Here is a 19,221-nt window from a genome sequence, read left to right on the forward strand (position 1 = left end):
ACATACAATTCAACTAGTCATAAAAATTAAAAACATATTTACAAAAATTCTAAACTCAATTATTTAAATACATAAATTATATTAAATTCACTAAAAATATAAAATAGAAGTTACAATATATTTATTTTACTTAATTTTAATTAAATTGTATTCAATTTGTAGAATTATCCTTATTCGAAATTTTATTTTAAATAAAGGTTAGAATAATTTTATGTAACTTTTTAAACAAATTATATATATATATATATATATATATATATATATATATATAATTTTTTTTTACGATAAATAATATATATTGATATCATGTTTTAAGATGAAAAAATATTCAAATTGTTTATAATATCTCACTTATTTGTTTTTCTTCTTCCTTATCTACTTTTAGGTTGATTAACAAATTAATCATTAATAAATACCTATTTTGATTTTTATATTTATCATTTTTGTTTAAAGTGGTCTTCAAATTTTTTGATGTCCAAAGTTTTTTTTTGTAAAATTTATTCAATTTAATCCTTTTCGCCGAGGGCATCCTAGCCAATATTGAATGAACTTTCAATTTTAAAAATACATGGTAAGTTAGGTGGAAATGACCTAACAATGATAAGTTAAAATTGTTTCTATAAAACAAAATTAACATTGGTTTTGACGGTTGAATTTGGGTTGAAAAAATTGGTGAAATTGTTTTCAATCATCATCATCCTCCACCAGCACCGCCATGAACTCAACCTAAAAGCAGCCACCAGAACCAGACCCAAATCGTGAAATACGAAAACCGATTGCGATCTTCACCGTTGCAAAAACTCCAATTGCAAACCCTAAAACCCTAATTAGCATAACCCCATCTTCCTCCGTCAACCATCTTTGCACCACCATAGAGAAACCCAGTCACAAATCTACGAATTCGAACCACTTAAATCCCCAATCTCACCGCGAAGCAAAGCGCCTCCATAAAACCTTCAAAAACATCCAAATTACATAACCAAAATCCCTTTGCACCACGAAACTACCACGATAGAACCCCCAAATCGCCAGTTTGATTCGCACATCATCAGACCTTCATCTCCACGCACCTGCACAGAAAACACAACATCAGATTAAGAACACTCACCTGACTCCTCCAATTGTAATTTGAACGAACAACAAACTCAAATTGAACAACAATCAAACAAATTCTTCAACCCAAATTGAACAATCCCTTCGAAACCAATGTTAATTTTGTTTTACATAAACAATTTAACTTACCATTATCAGGTCACTTTCCCTTAACTTGTCACATATATTCAAAACTCACACTCATTCAATATCGACTTAGGTGGATATTACACTGTTAACAATTTAAATGTCGTGAGTAAAAAATATCAAAATGGACAAATTTTACAAAATACGAAACCAATTTAAACACCGAAAAAACTTGAAAATCACTTTGAACAAAAATAACGAATATAAAGATCAAAATAGATATTAAGTCTCAACAACATATACTTGAAAGCTTTGAAAGAAATGGATGTATCATGCATTGGTGAAATTGAGAATTTCATAATATAAATTTGAGGTAGAAGGAAAATTGATAGAACAAAGGAAAACAAGAAAAAAATATGGAAAGAAGTAATTTGAAGAGATATATACTAGGTAGAGGTAGAGGAAGATGACATAAGAATCTAATTCTATTTTTAGGAGGACAAACTAGGTAGAATAACAGTTGTAGAGACCACGTAATGAGTTATTCTGAACGTCCTGCTAAACAAGTTTGTGTGGACATGTTCTTTTTATTCTCACACTCTCTCACCATGCCTCAATTACATTGAAGTTTTAACTTACAAGTTTGGCATACTTTCTCGTTTTTCATGCCACCCAATTGCCCAAAGGACCCCAAAAATATACTTCAAAATATGATTGTCTTCTTGTCTACCAAAATATGGCAAAAACGTGCCCTACGAATTTATTCAAGATAGGAATCATCTCCATTTTTGGAAAACATATCACTATCCCCAAGATTTTTAGATTTTAAACCAAATCCAAATAACACTTCTACATATTTACTCTTCATCATTTTTTTCCCATTTTTCTTTCAATCTTTCTCAATTATCCACATTCAAAGGATACTTGAGTCTTTCTATATCTTCATTTATCTCTATATATACCACCCCAGTTAGCTTCATCATATACATCATCCATCTTCATTAATTCTCCCCTCCAACTCATTCTCATTCAGGTCAGTGCTATTGCAATGCTGCATTATATATTTCAATATTATTTATATACTTTGACATATCAGATAGACTCACTTTCAAAACACATTATATATAGCTAAATTTAAACAATTTTTTTAATATATTTATATACGTATATAACATCGTTTGCTAAGAGAATTTTTGTTTTTTTAAACTAGTGGAAAGAAAAAAAAGTGAATATGGCACGTAGAAACTTTGGAAGCCAGATAACAGCACTTGTTGTAGATGACAATGTACTGAACAGAAGGATTCATGAAAAGCTGTTGGAGAGTGCTGGAGTGAGAAATCACGAGGGAGTGGAAAATGGGAAAATAGCAGTGGATATTCATTGCCATGGACGAAGATTCGACCTCATTCTCATGGACATGGACATGCCAATAATGAATGGCATTCAGGTCCTCACGTTACATCCCATGCAACTTTACCATTATTATTTCTATTTTTTCTAAATTTCTATTCTTAAATTTTTTTAGGCAACAAAGGAACTTCGTTCGATGGGCATTGGGAGCATGATCGTTGGTGTGTCATCACGTTGTACGGAAACAGAAATACGAAAATTTATGGAATCAGGGTTGAATGACTACCATGAGAAACCATTGAACACTGCAAAGCTTAATTCAATTCTTGATAAGATGAACCCTAATTTTACTAATAAATGAGCGAAGATCCAACCGGCTAATGCATGGATGAATAAAAACCTTAACCTTACCACTTCCTTGTTATTTCCATGTTGTCATGTTTTTTTTTCTCTCTTTTGGTTATTCTGTTGTACTTTCTCTTACTATGGTCAAATATGTGACTGTGTGATATCACTGTATCAATGTTACAGAAAATAAGGAAAAGAGTTGAGAAATAACTCTTGTTCAATCCATGATCAATACTGCCACATGATTAGTTCAAGTCTTATGTCTGACGTCATTATCATAGAAGATGCATGTTGTTACACACTTCTGCTCATGCATTTAAACTCACCCTAAAGAAAAGTACTGATAAATAACGTCATGTTCAACTTGAACGAGATGAACAATTATTTCAATTGTATTCAAGACAATTGAATGAGAAAAAAAACTAATAACAGGAGTACTACTATATTTACTATCACTAATAATAATATGATTAGGCGAGATATAAGTTTTTAATCTAAACAGTGGGTGGGTGTATAATAGAAAAAAATTAAATATTTTTTAAATGTAAAGATTTTTAATTTGAATTAGGTAACATCTTTCTTCGTTTTTAATATTTAAAAATTGAAAATTTTGATTTCTTTTTTCTTTGACGAAGAACTAAATTAAAATATTTTTTGTAGGAATTAAAAGTTTTATATTTTTCTTTCAATAATATACAAATATTTTATGGGCACATTATTTTTTTTAAGAAGGAAAAGATTTTATGGGTTTATATAATTTATAATGACCGAAAGAATATCGGGAAAAAAGTGAGTGAATTATTTTAAAGTGTTTGTTTACATTTTACACCCAAATAGTATTGATCTTTTATTGAAAAACAAAAGTATTTTATTTATAAAAAATAAATAGACACACCACTTGAAGACTGACCTATTCAATTTTCATCACAACAAAACTGGCAAAAGTCCTTCAAGTTTTTAGGTTTCCTTTGGCTTAAAAGGAGAAAATTGATCAAACAAATGTCTAAAATGCATTATAAAAAGTCAATGTTTCACTACAAATTTAATCATAAAAAAATAGCACCCAAATCAATTGGAAAATGCAGAGCTTAAAAGATAGCTACGTTGGCATCTAGATATTAATTGTAAACTCACTTTTAAAAATAAGTTATTAAAAAAGATAATTAAAAAAATAGTACATCTTATACTTGATTAATTAATATTATCAAGTTGACATGGGGATTTTGATAAGAGAGTTGTTACAGTACCTAAAGAAATATATTTTAAAGAGCATCTTCAAAGTAAACGAATTGCAGAGTGAAATTCTAGATGATTGGAAACCACATCAAATATTCACTCTCTCTTCTTTGGAACCGTTCCTTTTTTCTCTAAAGTGCCCAACATCTATTTTAAAGTAACATTTGCAACACTGCAAAATTTACACTGCTTTACATCACCCTTCTTTTTATTTACAATGATATTTTTTATTTTTAAACGTCATTGTTAATGCAATCTCTATATTTGTTTTATTAGTTTAAACTTAGAAACATCGTATACATTTATATACTATCTAATATATATGCCATTAAGATTGATGATATAAAATATAAAAGAACTTGGCGTATTGTGGGTCATGAAAAAACTTTAGTGAGTTCAAATTGATTGTAAAAAAAGATGATGTCACATTATGAGAAAACTAAATATCCTTAAAAATTGTAATAAAAAAGTATTTGGTTTTTTAATGTCTTAATATTGTTTAACATACTTCTTTATTTAGTGAAAAAATGTAAGTCGCTTGTATGTCTGTCAAAACAAAAAGTATATTTGTTTAATTTTAATAAATTATAATTAATTATAAAATAGTATTCTGCTATTATTTTCACAGGCATGTTTAATAGAGAATGTATTATTAATTTTGTTAGTCTCAATTATTATTCTGGTGAGTGAAAGAAATTTATAGATCCAAGAAAATTTTCAACCTAACAAAACTTTAATTAATTAAAGGATTAAATATATTTGTAATTGGAACTCAAAATTGATAATCTTTTATATATTTTTGTTTGATCCTTGAATTCTAAAATTGAAAACATATAGTTTTCTTAAATCAATGTAGTTAAAGTTTAAACATTAACGTGTAGAAGAAGTTAATATAATTAAGTTAAAATATAAAAGAGAAACGAATTTTAATTTCCTATCAAAGTTTAATCCTTGATTAAATCTACCATCCTATCAAAATCAACTATAACATCATTACACATAAGGAAAGGATCAAAAGAACCATATAAAAAAACATTATTTTATGGTCTCTTTTTTATTTTTCTGACATAAAAACATCTTGGTTGAAGGTTTATAAAGGTCGGCAGGAACACTAGGGAGCCAGGTAGAAAAAACATTATATGTAGGAAAAATTTATACATGCAGAGAATAAAACAGAAAGAAAGGAGCTTGCCGGGTAGAAACTAGCAAGAAAGCACCTTCCTCTTACATTTATAAATTCTGTCTAGTTGAAATTCAATCCAGCAAGACTTGCCATCAAAAGAATGCTAATATTTTTGGAATGGCCAAAGACTTCTAAAGAACCTTTAAAACTATCGAATTTTATGCTACGTATTTTCACACAATTTTCCGTCAAATCTCTCAAGGAATATACTCTTATCCTTCTTCTTTTCATGGATAATCGAGTTTAGCATTTCTACTAATTAATTACCAAAGTTAATTTTATTCTTTTTTTTTTCTCTACTTTTAGTGACTATTTCAGCCCAAGATTCCAATTCTGAAACCTTATTCCTGTCCTCCCATATTATGAACACTCTGTAGGAAAGGAATCTTTCAAAGGGAAGCTTTTGAACCAAACATATCTTCGAAAAGAGATGATTTTGTTTCCACTTTTTTTCTTTTTTTCGGGCTAAAAGACTTAAACATCTTATTTTATTTTCCTATATTCAGATTTTTCTCCAAAATCCCAGACTGAATATCCATGTATTGGAGATTTGTTTTCCCATACTTTAATTTGGAACCTCTATATATCTTTTAATAGCCTCCATCTTCATTTTTATAAAGGCTACTCAAATCATTTGAGATTTTTTTTTTCTGATTTGCATTTTCCACTTAACCTAAAAGGACTTTTTCTTTTATTTTCACTTCCTTTTCGCTTAAGAATATTGTTTGGTTTGAACTTTCAACTATGTAAAGTGCAAAAAAGGTTTTTTAAGTCAAGAGAAGAAAAATTGTAATTCTCTTTACATTCACAGTTGAATCAAGTTGAAAATTGAACATTAAGTTTTTAGTATGGTTTTTTTTTAACCGTTGGGAGCAGGAATCAAAAGTATGATGGAAGAAATCAATTTTACACAATTAATCTATTTTAAATTCTTTTTTCTTCTTTAAATTAGAAAACTTGTCATTTTTTGAGTTGTTGCAAATGTTATTTATCCATTTGACGTAACCCTGTTGAATTTTTATTAGATCTTAGTAAAACTTGATTAATTAATTTGCCTTGATCACTTTTTTATTTATTTTTTACATAATAAAAGTATTTCTATATTAAAAATATACGTGTCTCCTCTTGTTAATGTGGTGCTCGTTTTATGTAGTTTTATAAATTCTTCGAAGATTGGATAATTGTTTATGATGATGATGATACTTTTGAATGAGTTGAATTTTAGATTAATAATTCTATTGAATAAAATTCCACTAATTACCTCTGTGCCTCAAAGCTTCCAACGGCTGTGAAAAGATTCTTTGGATGGATATTAGTGGCTTTAAAGTGTCGGATGAAATTGAAATAAAGGAAGGCCACCTATATTGTAGATCAGAAAAGATGAAAGTGATTAATAAATTATTGAATTGTTTGTGTTGCTTTTCGTGAAAGTTTATTTTAGTTCAGATTGATTAGGAACTCCTGAAAATGGAGTTTGTGGTCCAGAGAACCTCGAAGTTAAAGAAGAAAAGATTTTTGTCTCAACTTTTTCTTAACTTTACACCTTTTTAAGCTTTCCAATATTTGTTGCCTACCAATTAACCAACCCTCCAAAATCTATTTTCAGTTAGATTTTCATTTACCAGAACTCAACATTGTCTAAAACTACACAAAATCTAATCTAAGATTTATGTTATCCTAAATTGTCCCATCATCCAACCCAGATGCTTCTCCCATCATTACACTTTTTAAGATTAATAAATATACGCATTTACTTTTATTTTTAATTAAACAAACTTTAAGTTTTAAGCAAAAGGCTAATATAATTTACGTGTTGGGACATGGGATCGGCTCTTTTACTCAAATTATTTTAAATTTATTTTGAAGATCAAATGGACTTCTTAATTATTATTTATATGTTGTTTGTTTTTTTTCTTGTTTGTTGAAGTCATGTAAGTGAATATATGTTAAGGACACTCTAACGCTTTAGTGCTTTAGTACTATAACTGATCGGTTATCACAACAGGTGATGTATATAATGCACATAATTTATTAAAGTCATACTTTGAACCTTTATTTATTCTAGTTATAATGAGTTTTTACCTTTGGCAGGTCTAATGACAGTTCAATAGCACTTTAATTTTCATTAGAGATTTAATGAGTCATTACTATTGATAATCTTACCATATTGTTAGGTCATATTGAACATGACCTAGGCTTGGATGAATTCGGGAAGACGAACTGGAAGGATAACCTAGTAGACAGTCTGGGAGGACGACCTGAATAAATAGTCTGAAATAATAATCTAGATAAGTGAACAACCTGAAAGGATAGCCTGAGAAGACAGTCTAAGTGATGCTTGATCCCTCGATCAGATCGTGCGGTACATACTAAACCGTATGATACATTACGTTTATGCATATGTCAAATATAACACTTTAAACACATAGAAAGTAACATAAGTAAAATGTTAGTTTTAAATAAAAATAAAGAATATTGCACCAATTTAAATATCTCTTAAAAAGACGAAGAGTGTATATCTGACTCTTAAAATTGTGATAATATCTTTATTATATTGTCAAAGTTGAGATGTTGATAGGGTGTTGTTCGGCAATTAATAAACTGTTAATATTGCTGAGTTATTTATGTGCTGTTTTATTTTATGTTGTTCAATTAATTATAAATATTTTTCTCTGTTTATATATATATATATATATATATATATATATATATATATATATATATATATATATATATATATATATATATATATTCCGTATCTTATATTTGTCTCTTTTTTTTTTTAAATCAGACACATTATTTTTTTTTTCTTTCACTATTTTTTCATAAAACTATATATGAGTTGTATAGATAAGAAAGAAATTCATATCATAAATTACACTATCATAGTAAACGCAAACTAAAAGAAATCTTGTTATTCTCTTTAAGTAGTATATTTATAAAACTTATGAAATACGCAAATATTATAATAAAGAGAATTAAATTATTTTATATGATTTTTATATTATAAATTCTGCGTGTACTACTTATTATTATTTCAAATATTTTGATTATTTTAAAATTAATTTGTGCACAATTCCAAAACTTTGAATTATTTAAGAAAAATAGAAAATCAAATCAAATTTATATAGATAAAACATTTATTTGTTAAATTAAAATAACAGATAAAATATTTGAGACGATGATTTTTTAAATAAATTTTATATTTAATTAATAATTTGATTTACATATTTAGATTTATGATTATTTTTTTAAATAGTATTAAGTGAAGTAAACATTTTTCGAATATGAAAATATGTTGTCCTTTTTTTTTTAAACGACATAACCCACCTCCTCAAAAGTTAAATTAGGACCATTCTAGGAAGACAAAACCAGCCAAAAACCTACGAGCGAAAAGTTCAGGTTTCCGACCAGGTTCGTAATCTCGTGCTTCCAGCATATACTCTTATTGCTAATACAGAAGTGTTTTCTGCACCATTTAATGAAAAAAATTTTAACATATATGACATCAGAAATGGGGAAATACGGTGACATACATATTGGGCAAAATATACAAAATTTATTTTTTATTTTTTGCCTATTTGTTCTGCTGAAAATTAAATTCAGTTCTCCAAATAATCAAAACTGTATAAGAATAAATTCACACTTTCTAGTTTGATCAAGATAGTAAAACTTATATATAGAACCTAAATAGTCAAAGTTCGTACCTAAAATAGAAAAACTTTTTTTTCAAAAAGTAATCTTTTAAATGAAGAGCAGGGGTATAAAAAAATTAGTTTCTAAAACCATTTTGGATTCTGTATTTATAAAGTTTTAAATGCAAAATTCTGTCGAAAGGAAAGTTTTAAATATAAAATAATCCATATATATTGCATAACTTTCACTTCCGATTAATGTAGTCATTAAAGGAAAAAAAAACAATCTAGAACTAATGATTTAACTTGTAAAAGATATCCATACCCACGTGTTTTTAGAAAAAAATTTATTGGGTTTGTAGTTATTACATATGGATAGGTTTTGTTATAGATTGAGTAAGTTATGGTCATTTGTTATTATATTATTAATTTGATCATGGTGTGATCGATCGACCATGTTCATGTTATAACAGTGGATGATCAAAGAAGTTTTATTTAAGAGTGATTTAGAAAAACATGTTCTTAAAACTCAATATGAAAAAGTTTGACTTAAAAAAAGTTCTTAAAATTCAGTAAAAAAAGCTCGATTTAAAAAACCTAATATTAAAATTCAGTAAAAAAAAACTCAATTTAAGTAACGTTGATGTAAATGAAGTCGACTAAACAAATATAGATACACAAGGCAAAAATGAAAAAAGTTGAAGAAAAAAGTGTACATCCATTAACTAAAAGTAAGAATCTAAGAATGGTTTTAGCAGGACAGAGATTTAACATAAAATAGAATATTTTAGGGTAAAAATGAAATAACTATTACTGATTTAATTTGTTTTGGAATTATTGTACTATATAGATAGAGTTGATTGGATGGCCTAAGAAGAAGAAAAAATGTTAGGCTTAGTTGTTACTTGTACTAATGAGAAGAAAAGGAATTGAAAGGAGTGAGTACCCACCTTCTTCTCATTGAATGAAAAAAAAAATTGAAATTATTTTGTCTTGCTGTCTTGTTGAAAATGGGAAAGATGCTTCAAAAGTTTAATAAAGATAAGAATCGAGCCATTTTAGGAAAAAGATTAGAGTACTAGAGATTTTGAGATTTTGAGATTTTGTTGATGCTTAAAACCACATGTTTTTTTCTTTCTTTTTTCAAACCACGTGGAATGAGTACATATAAATACCCCAACTTGGGTGTCACTTACCTATCTTTTCACTCCTCTTAGTGTGGCTTTTGGATAAATATAACTTTTTCATTATAATGATCATATAAACACTTCATTAACGTATGAAGGGAGAAAGAACTAAACATATGCCTATCACATCATATTTATGTTTATTTCTATTTTTAATATCACCACTGGCCACTTGTGGATATGTATAATTTTTAATTGTTTCAAAAATTTATGCTATCGATCAAATCAACCTTTAGGTTAAGTTATCTTTGCACAGTATATATATATATATATATATATATATATATATATATATATATATATATATATATATATATATATATATATATATTGCATTTCTTGTGTTATAGGAAATATTAAAGGAAAAGATTGGTGAATAACCATTTCAAGGAATGAAATTAAGAACACTTAATCGAAAGATGCTCAAGAGTGTTGAAGATAAAACTGAAGTGACAAAATATGGAAATTCAGCTGTAAAAAATATAATTTATGACAGAATTATAATAATACTATTTTTAACCTTATAAATTTGTAATATTTTCTCTATTCATTATTACAATATGCATTGTGCTTATTGTTTATAAGAAATAAGAGACAGGATTAAAAAACTAATAAAAGAAATGTTGATAATTGATTATAATGACCTTATTGACTTTAGATGTTTGTGTAGGGCCACAAAGACACTCCCATCAATGAAGATTGATAACTTGTAGATAAATTTTGTAATTATGATATAGTTATGAATATTTTTTAAATGAATATTTGAGATAAAAGAATAATAACAAATAAATATTTTATTATGGATTAGATAATGCATAAAGATGATCCGTTGTCATCCTGGTCATGAAATGACATTAAAAGAAAGAAGCATAAGGCCTTGAAAAAATGGAGAAAATGTCCAAAAAGCAATCATTGGACTCATTTCAATATAAAATGAGGCCCAATTCGAAGAGTGAGCCTTTCACATGCAACCCAAACAAAATAAACAACGAAGAGTTCACTTCTGATATATTCCAAGTTTAAATTTTACAATTATCTGCATGTTTAGCGGTTTGTTAAAATCCAGCAAATTAAAAAAAAAAAAAAGATCTTACCATTAATTATTATAGAATAGCTAATGCTGGACTAATGAAGTTCAAACTTTCTGTATATATAATAAGGTACTAAAGTATTATTTTTAATGGCATATCTTCTTCTGTATATATTTGAATGTACTGAACTGAAAGATGCTCTAAATGCCTCCAAGGCTGCTGTAGGTAGAAGGAATTGTGGCATTCTTTTGTACTAGTATCAGTTGGAGTATAGTTCAGTACACAAGTTTGAGGTTTTGGACTAACATCAATCAATACCTGTTAAAATTCCGGCCTTTTTCAACTGCAAGTTGCACTAAATTATGTTCTGGAAAAGTCATATATACATATCCCAAACTTCAACCAAAAGATTGGCATGTACATGCACTATGCAGATAATTCAGAATGTTCTCCAGTTTCCACGCCTTAAAAACCGAAAATATTCGTGGAATTTATCATTATAGTCTTTTCCAAATCTGCGGTGTAAATTTCAAGTTGTCACAATCAGTAAGTCATGTTACCAATATCGACGAAGATATATTGTTCAGGAAGAACAGTTATTTAGAAAGTATTGATGAAGATATTTCCTAGCTAGGAACATATTCCAAAACAATGATGAAAATGTATACTATAATATGTTTCCTATAATATGTCTGTTATGTCCAAAGTGTCCTTCAGAGATCATCACTCTATTTTCTCCTCTCCCTCGACTGTTATAACAACTCCGTAGATAATTGTGCATCAACAAGGTAACTTCTCTTAACTTTTACCAAATATCATTTATTTCTAGCTCTGTCTCTTTCATAACTAAATTTGATGGTGCATTAAAGTTTAAGATTTAAGGCCTATTTTATTATTGCTAATGTTGTTTTAAAATTATTCATGAATCGATTAGCTTGTGTTGCTGGGAAAATTGTCTCTCCTCACTATATTTGTTTTATTAAGGGTGGGCTGGCATCATCAGCATAGCTTCAGAGCTATAAACATGTTTGGATTTGTGTTGTCTCTTCTCTGCTCTCAAAACTTGTGATTTTGTGATGTTATTTGTTCATGGATAGAGGTTCTTCTGAGTTCTACCAGACTATTTCTCCATTAATATCTGGTTTGTAAAAGGGATGTCAGATAAGGAGATTTTTCTGTCACCTTTGCATTTCTTAGCGGAGATATTTCGCCTTTGAAGAAGGATCATAAGAAAAATCTTCCGATCTCTGTTCCAAAAGGTATTGAAACTCCCACTCATTTTATATGTTGATGATATCTTGCAGTTTTGTAGAGTATATTCACAACTTCAAACAAGCTTTTGGTCAAAACGGGGTTCTTCTAATCACGTTCAATCAGTTCCTTTGGACAAAGATTTAGAGTCTGGACTCTTAACTTTGTTTCAATATCTGACTTTATAATTAGAGCTTCCAGTCTTATATTTTAAATATGTTATACTAGTTAACAATTTTTTACAAATTTAAGACAAGATGTCATAAATCTCGATGATTTTTCGATTAAACTTGTCATAAGTTCTTGTGACTTTTTTTTATAAAAGATGAAATCTTCATGATTTATTGAACTTCTTTATAACAAAAGTCTTTTTGACAATTTTTAATTTAAACTTAGATCGTTCTAATCTGAACTTAAATTGTCAGGATTAATGACAACTTTCGATTTATAATAAACCGAAATTGTCATGAGTTATTGAAATATTATAACGATTTTGATTCATTATAAATCAAAAGTTATCATCAGTCTAAACAATTTTAGTTTACATAAACATAAGTGCTTACGATTTTAGTTAAACAAATTTACCATGAGTTATAATTTTACTTTTCTAAAGTTTTATGAAAAAGTCATAAACACTTACGATGACTTCAGCACTCAATAATTTATTTTAAATTTGTAAAAAATGTCAAGAACTCTATTTTTTGTAAATTACTGATAAACTATTCCATTTTTTCAAAATATGCGCATTCAACTTGTATGTAAGTTTTTTCATGATAAGGATCCTTTTAAATAGTTTAAATCATTTTTGGGGTATTTTTTTGCAAAGCTTCTTTATGAGATTCGTGATAACATTGGCTGGGTTTTTGGGATGGTTCTTTTGTTAACTTTTGGAGGGATTTTTAGTGTTTGTATTCATCTATAACTATACATCTCCGTAGTTTCTTTCTGTTATAAACTCTGCCTTTTGTGCAAAATGATAAGTTGAATATTTTTAGTTTTCTTCTCTTACAGAAGAAGTTTGCTTTGTTGCAAGGTGGCAGCCTCGAAGACCAATTTGTAAAGAAGTTGACTTCTGTGGTATTCTTCAAATTTAAGTGTTACTTTTTTTTATTCTAAATTCATTCATCTTTTATTCTAGTATTTATTATCGGACTACTCAGATGTCGGTAACTGAATATGTCAAAAAATATGATATGTAATAAAAAATTTGATGCATTTATTTTGTGGAAGTATGAATAATAGAAAGGTGGGGAGCGAGTGTTGTTGGAGAGCGTGTGAATGGAAGTTGAAAAGAAACCAAACATAGAAAGAGGAATAAAGTTAAGCCATCACATGCGAGCTGCACAAAGAAACCGCGCATCTGCTTGGTGATAGGGTAGTTTTCTTTGTTTCTTTTCTTTCTTACATTTTCTTTATGACAAATAAAGAAGCCAACCGACTTAAAGTATAAATATTTTATTGTAGAACTCTAAAATTTATTCTGCAGTTTTTTTATGCACGACAAAAGTAGAAATTCTTGAAACTTTTTCTTTTATTCCTATAGAATCTTGTTTATGCAGTGAATTCTGCATTGATGATGACAACTGAAAGCGTGGTAGAAATAAGGGTTTGGAAGGACAAATCAGAGGAAAACAATGGTATGCATGGAAGAATTGGATGAAGAAAAATCTTCACCAGCATGTTGGTATTTTATTTTAAACCACTTACTCTTTTATTTATTTATTTATTCTGTTTTCCTTATAGACAGACCACGTACAAAGGTAAATGAAAATGATACAAGGTCAACAAAAACATGTTGGGAAATCAATGGCAAAGATTCTTTTTCCATTATTTTTATGATTGTTAGTAATTATAAGCCATCTTTTTTTTGTCCCACTACGATAACCTTAATTGATATGGCCTTTCTGTCGGTGAGCCCATCCCCTCATGCCCCCACTCTCAGTTTCAGGATCATGTTGTTTGAAAATAAGTTTAGAGTAACGTTACTATATGAAAATAATCACAGTAGAGAGAAATTTTTTTTTTCTTATTCGATGAAAAATTTATAAAAAAATTATTTTCTATTAGATCGTGAAAACATCTCTTATGCATATGTGTTTCCTTTTTTATAATAGTAAAAAATAATAAAATTACTATTATTGTTGTTATTATAATTATAAAATTATATATAATTTTATTATAAATATTTTTAATTAAATGATCACTTAGAAAGAAAATTAATTAAAAAATTATTATTTTAATTTGAAAAAACTTTTATTTAAAAGGTAACTACTAATTATTTTATATTATACTCAATCATATAAGTATTACAATGAAATCAGTCATTAACACTACTACTAATTTTCCCATTTTTCCCATAGTTCAAATAAATTATATTAATACTTTTTTTTCTTAGAAACTTTATGAGCAAATAAAGAGAAAAAGTAATTATTTTATATAACCATGTATAAGTTATGCTCAATCATATAATTTTTAGAATAAAATGACTTATTATATTAATGTAGGTAAAGGCTTTTTTACTGGTTATTTTAAGATTATGTTTCATTTTTTAATTGAAGTATATTTAGATGAGATAAAAAATATATAATTTTGGACTTCGCTGAAACTAAAGTCTATTTATTATTATATATGTTTTGGTTCTTTTTTAATTGAAGCCTATTTTTATATTTCATTTTCAAATTAAATTTTTTTCATTCTCATCATTTTTCATCAAAGAATCATTGTATATTTATTGTGCTTCTCATAAACAAACAGAGTCATCGTTACCTTTCCCACATCCACATTGAATAAAAGAGATTAAAAAATATTAACATTAGGAAAAAGGAATTATGAAACAAAAAATACAAAACAAAAGAATAAACATCTACCTACTTTCGAAATGAGAGGAAAATGAATGCTCGTAATGACGTGACAACACACTTTGTATTCGCCACAAAGAAGGGAAGGAAGAAGAGTGGAGGAGACAGCAAAAAAGACAATGTGGTTCGCATTTGATTATGAGAAAGAGAGCAAAATGATTCTTGTAGTTGAGAATTGATGTGATGATATAAATGAAAAAACTTTGATGGAATGTAATTTTAATCCTATCAAACAAATAGATATAGTTTTTTTTTAAAACTGAAGCATATATTTGTGCAAATATTTTTAAAAATGTCACTAGTAGCATTTTTGAAATTATTTACAAAATCTAAAGTATATAATTGTACAAAATTTTCAAAATATGCCGTTGTGTTTTAAAAGAATTTGTATTTTTTAAAACTTTAGCATACGATTTCAAACAATTTTTTTTCTAGTAATGTTAACGTGATAAAGTCTTAAAAAAATTGACTATTGAAGTACAATTATATTACTTCTAGAGTGATTATTTAAATATTAAATAAATAATGCTTTCTCTTTGGGATAATTGTTGTTAATTAACTTTCTTATTTAAATTTATGAAATTAAAGTTATTAAAAAAATATATTTTTTGCAATTCTATTTATTTATACTAATATTTTACTATCAAATTTTCATTTGAGTTTATATTTTAAAAGTTATTTTTACATAAAATTTTTTAAAACTAAAAAAAAAATCATTCACGTATATTATTTAGGAATGTGTTTCCAAATGTAATGCGATAGAATTTTTTAGACAAGGTAAATAGGTGTAGATCTATCCGTAAATTTTGTAGACCAAATAAGTTTTCTTTTTCTTTTGTAATAATGACCTTTTGAATTTATATTTATACATTATTTGAGTACGTGCATTCTTTAATTCTTTAATTATATGAATCTTTCAATATAAATTAGATAATTATATCCATATACTAAATAAATAAATATAACAAAAAATTTATGTGAGATTCCAAAAAAATATATTAGATGACTTTGTTCATAATAAAAAAATCTAATAATACACATTTTTTATTTAACATTCTAGCATGTAATATTTCTATTTTTAGATCTTTTACTCTTTATATTTTTTCATCGTTTAAATTATATATTTTTAGATCATTTATTTCTTACATATCTCTATATTGTCCAACATTTCTATTATTAAAAATATTTATTGTTTATTCTCTTATCTCTGAATCTCTTCTAATATAATATCTATTTATTGCCTAAAATACACATAAACAAACATTGAATCGTGGGTACACGTGAGTTTTTTAAACTAGGCATAAATAATATTTCTACATTTAAGCTTCTACTCTTTTAGATTGCCTAAGTTTTGTATTTTTAACTCCTCTATTTTTTACATTTTCTTAAATTGTCAAACATTTTTATTATTAAAAATATTTATTAATTTTTTTTTCCTCAATCTCTAAATCCCTTTTAATATAATATGTTTACTATCTAGAAAAACATATAAACAAAAATTGGCTCGTATAGACGCACGAGTTTCAAACTATAAAAAAACAAGGTTAAGAAGACATTACAAAAGGTCAACTACTCTTGAAGTTGTTTTGTGACTTGTAAATAAGTAATTTTTGTTTTGTAACAATACTTTTAGTGTATTTATTGTATCAGAAAGGTTTTAGGTCTTATAATGATTACTTGCGTTGCAAATTTTGTTTTATTCATGTTTTTAATTCTATTTTGATTACATAAAGTTATTTACAAGAGTTATATTACATAACAAATTATAACTTGATGTTTTAAATAAATATGTAAAGATATTTATATTAACTAAAATTAAGTCTAAATTGAGTTTCAGAAATATACATTTAATTTAATTTACACCATAATAATAATAAAATTACTAATATTAATAAAAATAATAAATTTAGAGAATAATAATACGTAACATCTTAATTATACACTAATTTAATTATTATTATACATTAATATAAAATATATACATATAAAAATATTATAAATGATATAATTATATAACTATTTAATTAATTCTTCAAATCATGAAATTTTTTATTTTGGTATTACATCCATTTATTAGATATAAGGTTTAATGTCTCTGCAGATCCCTATTTTCGTCCAGAATCTCAAATAGATCCTTTTCTTTTTCGGCGTCTCAATTGGGTCCTTATTTTTGTAAAATTGAATCAAATAGGGACTTTCCGTTAAATTGGACAAACGCCGTTTAAGTTTGGAGTACGTGGCATAGTCAATGTATTATTTTAAATGATGTGGCAGTTTATATATGATTAACGTGTATTTTATAATTTCTAAATTAAAAAATTAAGGGTAAATTGGGAAAAGAAAATTAAAGGCAATGACTCTTTCTGCAATTGAGGAATGAAATTAGGGTTCGTGAGAGAAAGTTGAAGGAGGCGGAGCCGACGGAGGAGTTGAAGTTCGCCTTGGAGGATCTTCCAGCAAGCTGGTTCTCGAGGTCAGCGAGTATTATGAGATGTTGTTGCGGAAGAGCAGGATGAAGGAGGCGTGCTTGGAGGCGAGGAGGTTGAGGTAGAAGGTCTTGAGGAGTGTGTGGCAGGGGTCGGTGGTGCCCTGGAAGACGCAGACGTGGTAGCCGCTGGCGAAGGAGGTGGAAGGCATGAAACAACAATGTTACGCGGGTCGGGCATTGCAGCAAACACAACCCAACCACAGGAACGAATTGCCTCCCCTCTCAAGAGTAACGAAGCTCATCTCTAATCTCTCTTCCCGCCGCCGCAAGCTCATATGATCTCCTCTGTCGAGTTCACGACGGCGAGGCAAAGGCAAGGCGTCTCACGCTGACGACGTTGACAATCCTATCCTTCCCCTTTGTTAGGTTTTCAGGTTTTCTTCCTTTAAGGTATGAGTTTTTTTCTTCTCTCAAGGGTTTTCAGATGATGAAATATTTATGGATCTGGTTCTGTGTTGTGCTAAAATTTTGTTATGGACGTCGCATCTCGTCCTCATTGCATTCATGCTCTGTTTGTCTGATAAAATGTTTTTCTTTCGAAAGAAGTAAAAAGTTGGGGTTTTGAATTTTTGTTGTGGTAGGTATAAGAGTTTAATTTTTGAGAAGTTGGTTGTTCTTCGTTTCAGATTCTGGAAAAGTTTTTGGAGATGGAAGGTTTTCATGCCTAGACAGTAGACAGTGAGTATTTAAAATATATATTTGTTGATCATCAAATCTTGAAGATAATAGAGAACTTTTATACTCCTTTTTTATTAGTTGAATGATTCTAAAAGCTGCTCTTTTTTTTCTGCCATGGATGCTTGATTTGGTTATCGGAGAAGATGAAGGATACCATTCCAGAAATAATTTGGTTACCGGAGAAGATGAAGGATACTATTCCAGGAATAATGTTTGATGTTGACAGTGTTTTTTTACCTTTCCATGTATTCTATGAAATAAGATGACCATTTTGTCCTCATTTAAATTTTATTTTCCTTCTTTCTACTATATTTTTTAATTAAAAAATTAAAAAAATACATTTCACATATATTTTTAATGCCACATCATTTAAAAAGACACAGTCAGCATGTCACGTAACGTCCTAATTAACGCCATCTTCTCAATTTAACGGAAAGTCCCTATTTGATTCAATTTTACAAAAATAAGGACCCAATTGAGACGCCGAAAAAGAAAAGGATCTATTTGAGATTCTGGAGGAAAATAGGGATATGAGACATTAAACCTAGATATAACTACAAAAATTAAATATACATACTTAAAAAACATTTACTTAAATATAATATTTATTTTACTATTTCCCGTAACTTTTCAACTTAATTATGACTTGCAAATAATTTCAATGAACACTGAAAATTTTGTGTCATTCAATTTCTGTGACGTTAACAAAAAAAAAACACTAAAAAAACAAAAATGTAAATTAAAGAACAGTAATTATATTATTTTATTATATCCATTTGAATAAAAGGAATATTTAT

At 27.7% G+C, this 19,221-nt stretch overlaps 1 protein-coding gene and 2 long non-coding RNA genes across 6 annotated transcripts; all 3 read left to right on the top strand.

Annotated features, from left to right (window-relative positions):
• The first annotated feature begins 2,143 nt into the window (after window positions 1–2,143).
• On the top strand, window positions 2,144–3,109 carry LOC108322994 (two-component response regulator 24). Its single transcript, XM_017555315.2, has 3 exons — window positions 2,144–2,212; window positions 2,390–2,626; window positions 2,705–3,109. Exons 2-3 carry the CDS (start codon window positions 2,411–2,413, stop codon window positions 2,888–2,890), a joined length of 402 nt encoding a protein of 133 aa, XP_017410804.1. The 5' UTR covers window positions 2,144–2,212; window positions 2,390–2,410; the 3' UTR covers window positions 2,891–3,109.
• Window positions 3,110–11,388: 8,279 nt separating this feature from the next.
• Window positions 11,389–14,484, top strand: LOC128195652 (uncharacterized). Of its 4 annotated transcripts, none has more exons than XR_008247438.1 (3): window positions 11,389–11,937; window positions 12,134–13,775; window positions 13,960–14,484. It is a non-coding gene; the product is annotated as an uncharacterized LOC128195652 (long non-coding RNA). The 4 variants fall into 4 exon arrangements; XR_008247440.1 differs by having other exon boundaries at window positions 11,407–12,408; window positions 13,396–13,775; XR_008247439.1 differs by having other exon boundaries at window positions 11,408–12,408; window positions 13,434–13,775.
• Window positions 14,485–17,386: 2,902 nt separating this feature from the next.
• On the top strand, window positions 17,387–18,700 carry LOC128195576 (uncharacterized). Its single transcript, XR_008247227.1, has 3 exons — window positions 17,387–18,136; window positions 18,373–18,424; window positions 18,568–18,700. It is a non-coding gene; the product is annotated as an uncharacterized LOC128195576 (long non-coding RNA).
• Window positions 18,701–19,221: the final 521 nt, after the last annotated feature.

The sequence above is a fragment of the Vigna angularis genome, chromosome 2 (assembly GCF_016808095.1).
Source record: "Vigna angularis cultivar LongXiaoDou No.4 chromosome 2, ASM1680809v1, whole genome shotgun sequence".
Classification (NCBI taxonomy): Eukaryota; Viridiplantae; Streptophyta; class Magnoliopsida; order Fabales; family Fabaceae; genus Vigna; species Vigna angularis.

Coding starts and splice junctions, on each gene's coding strand:
- LOC108322994 (XM_017555315.2), top strand. CDS start 2,411: ATGGCACGTAGAAACTTTGGAAGCCAGATAACAGCACTTGTTGTAGAT. Junction 2,627..2,704: donor CAATAATGAATGGCATTCAG/GTCCTCACGTTA, acceptor AAATTTTTTTAG/GCAACAAAGGAACTTCGTTC.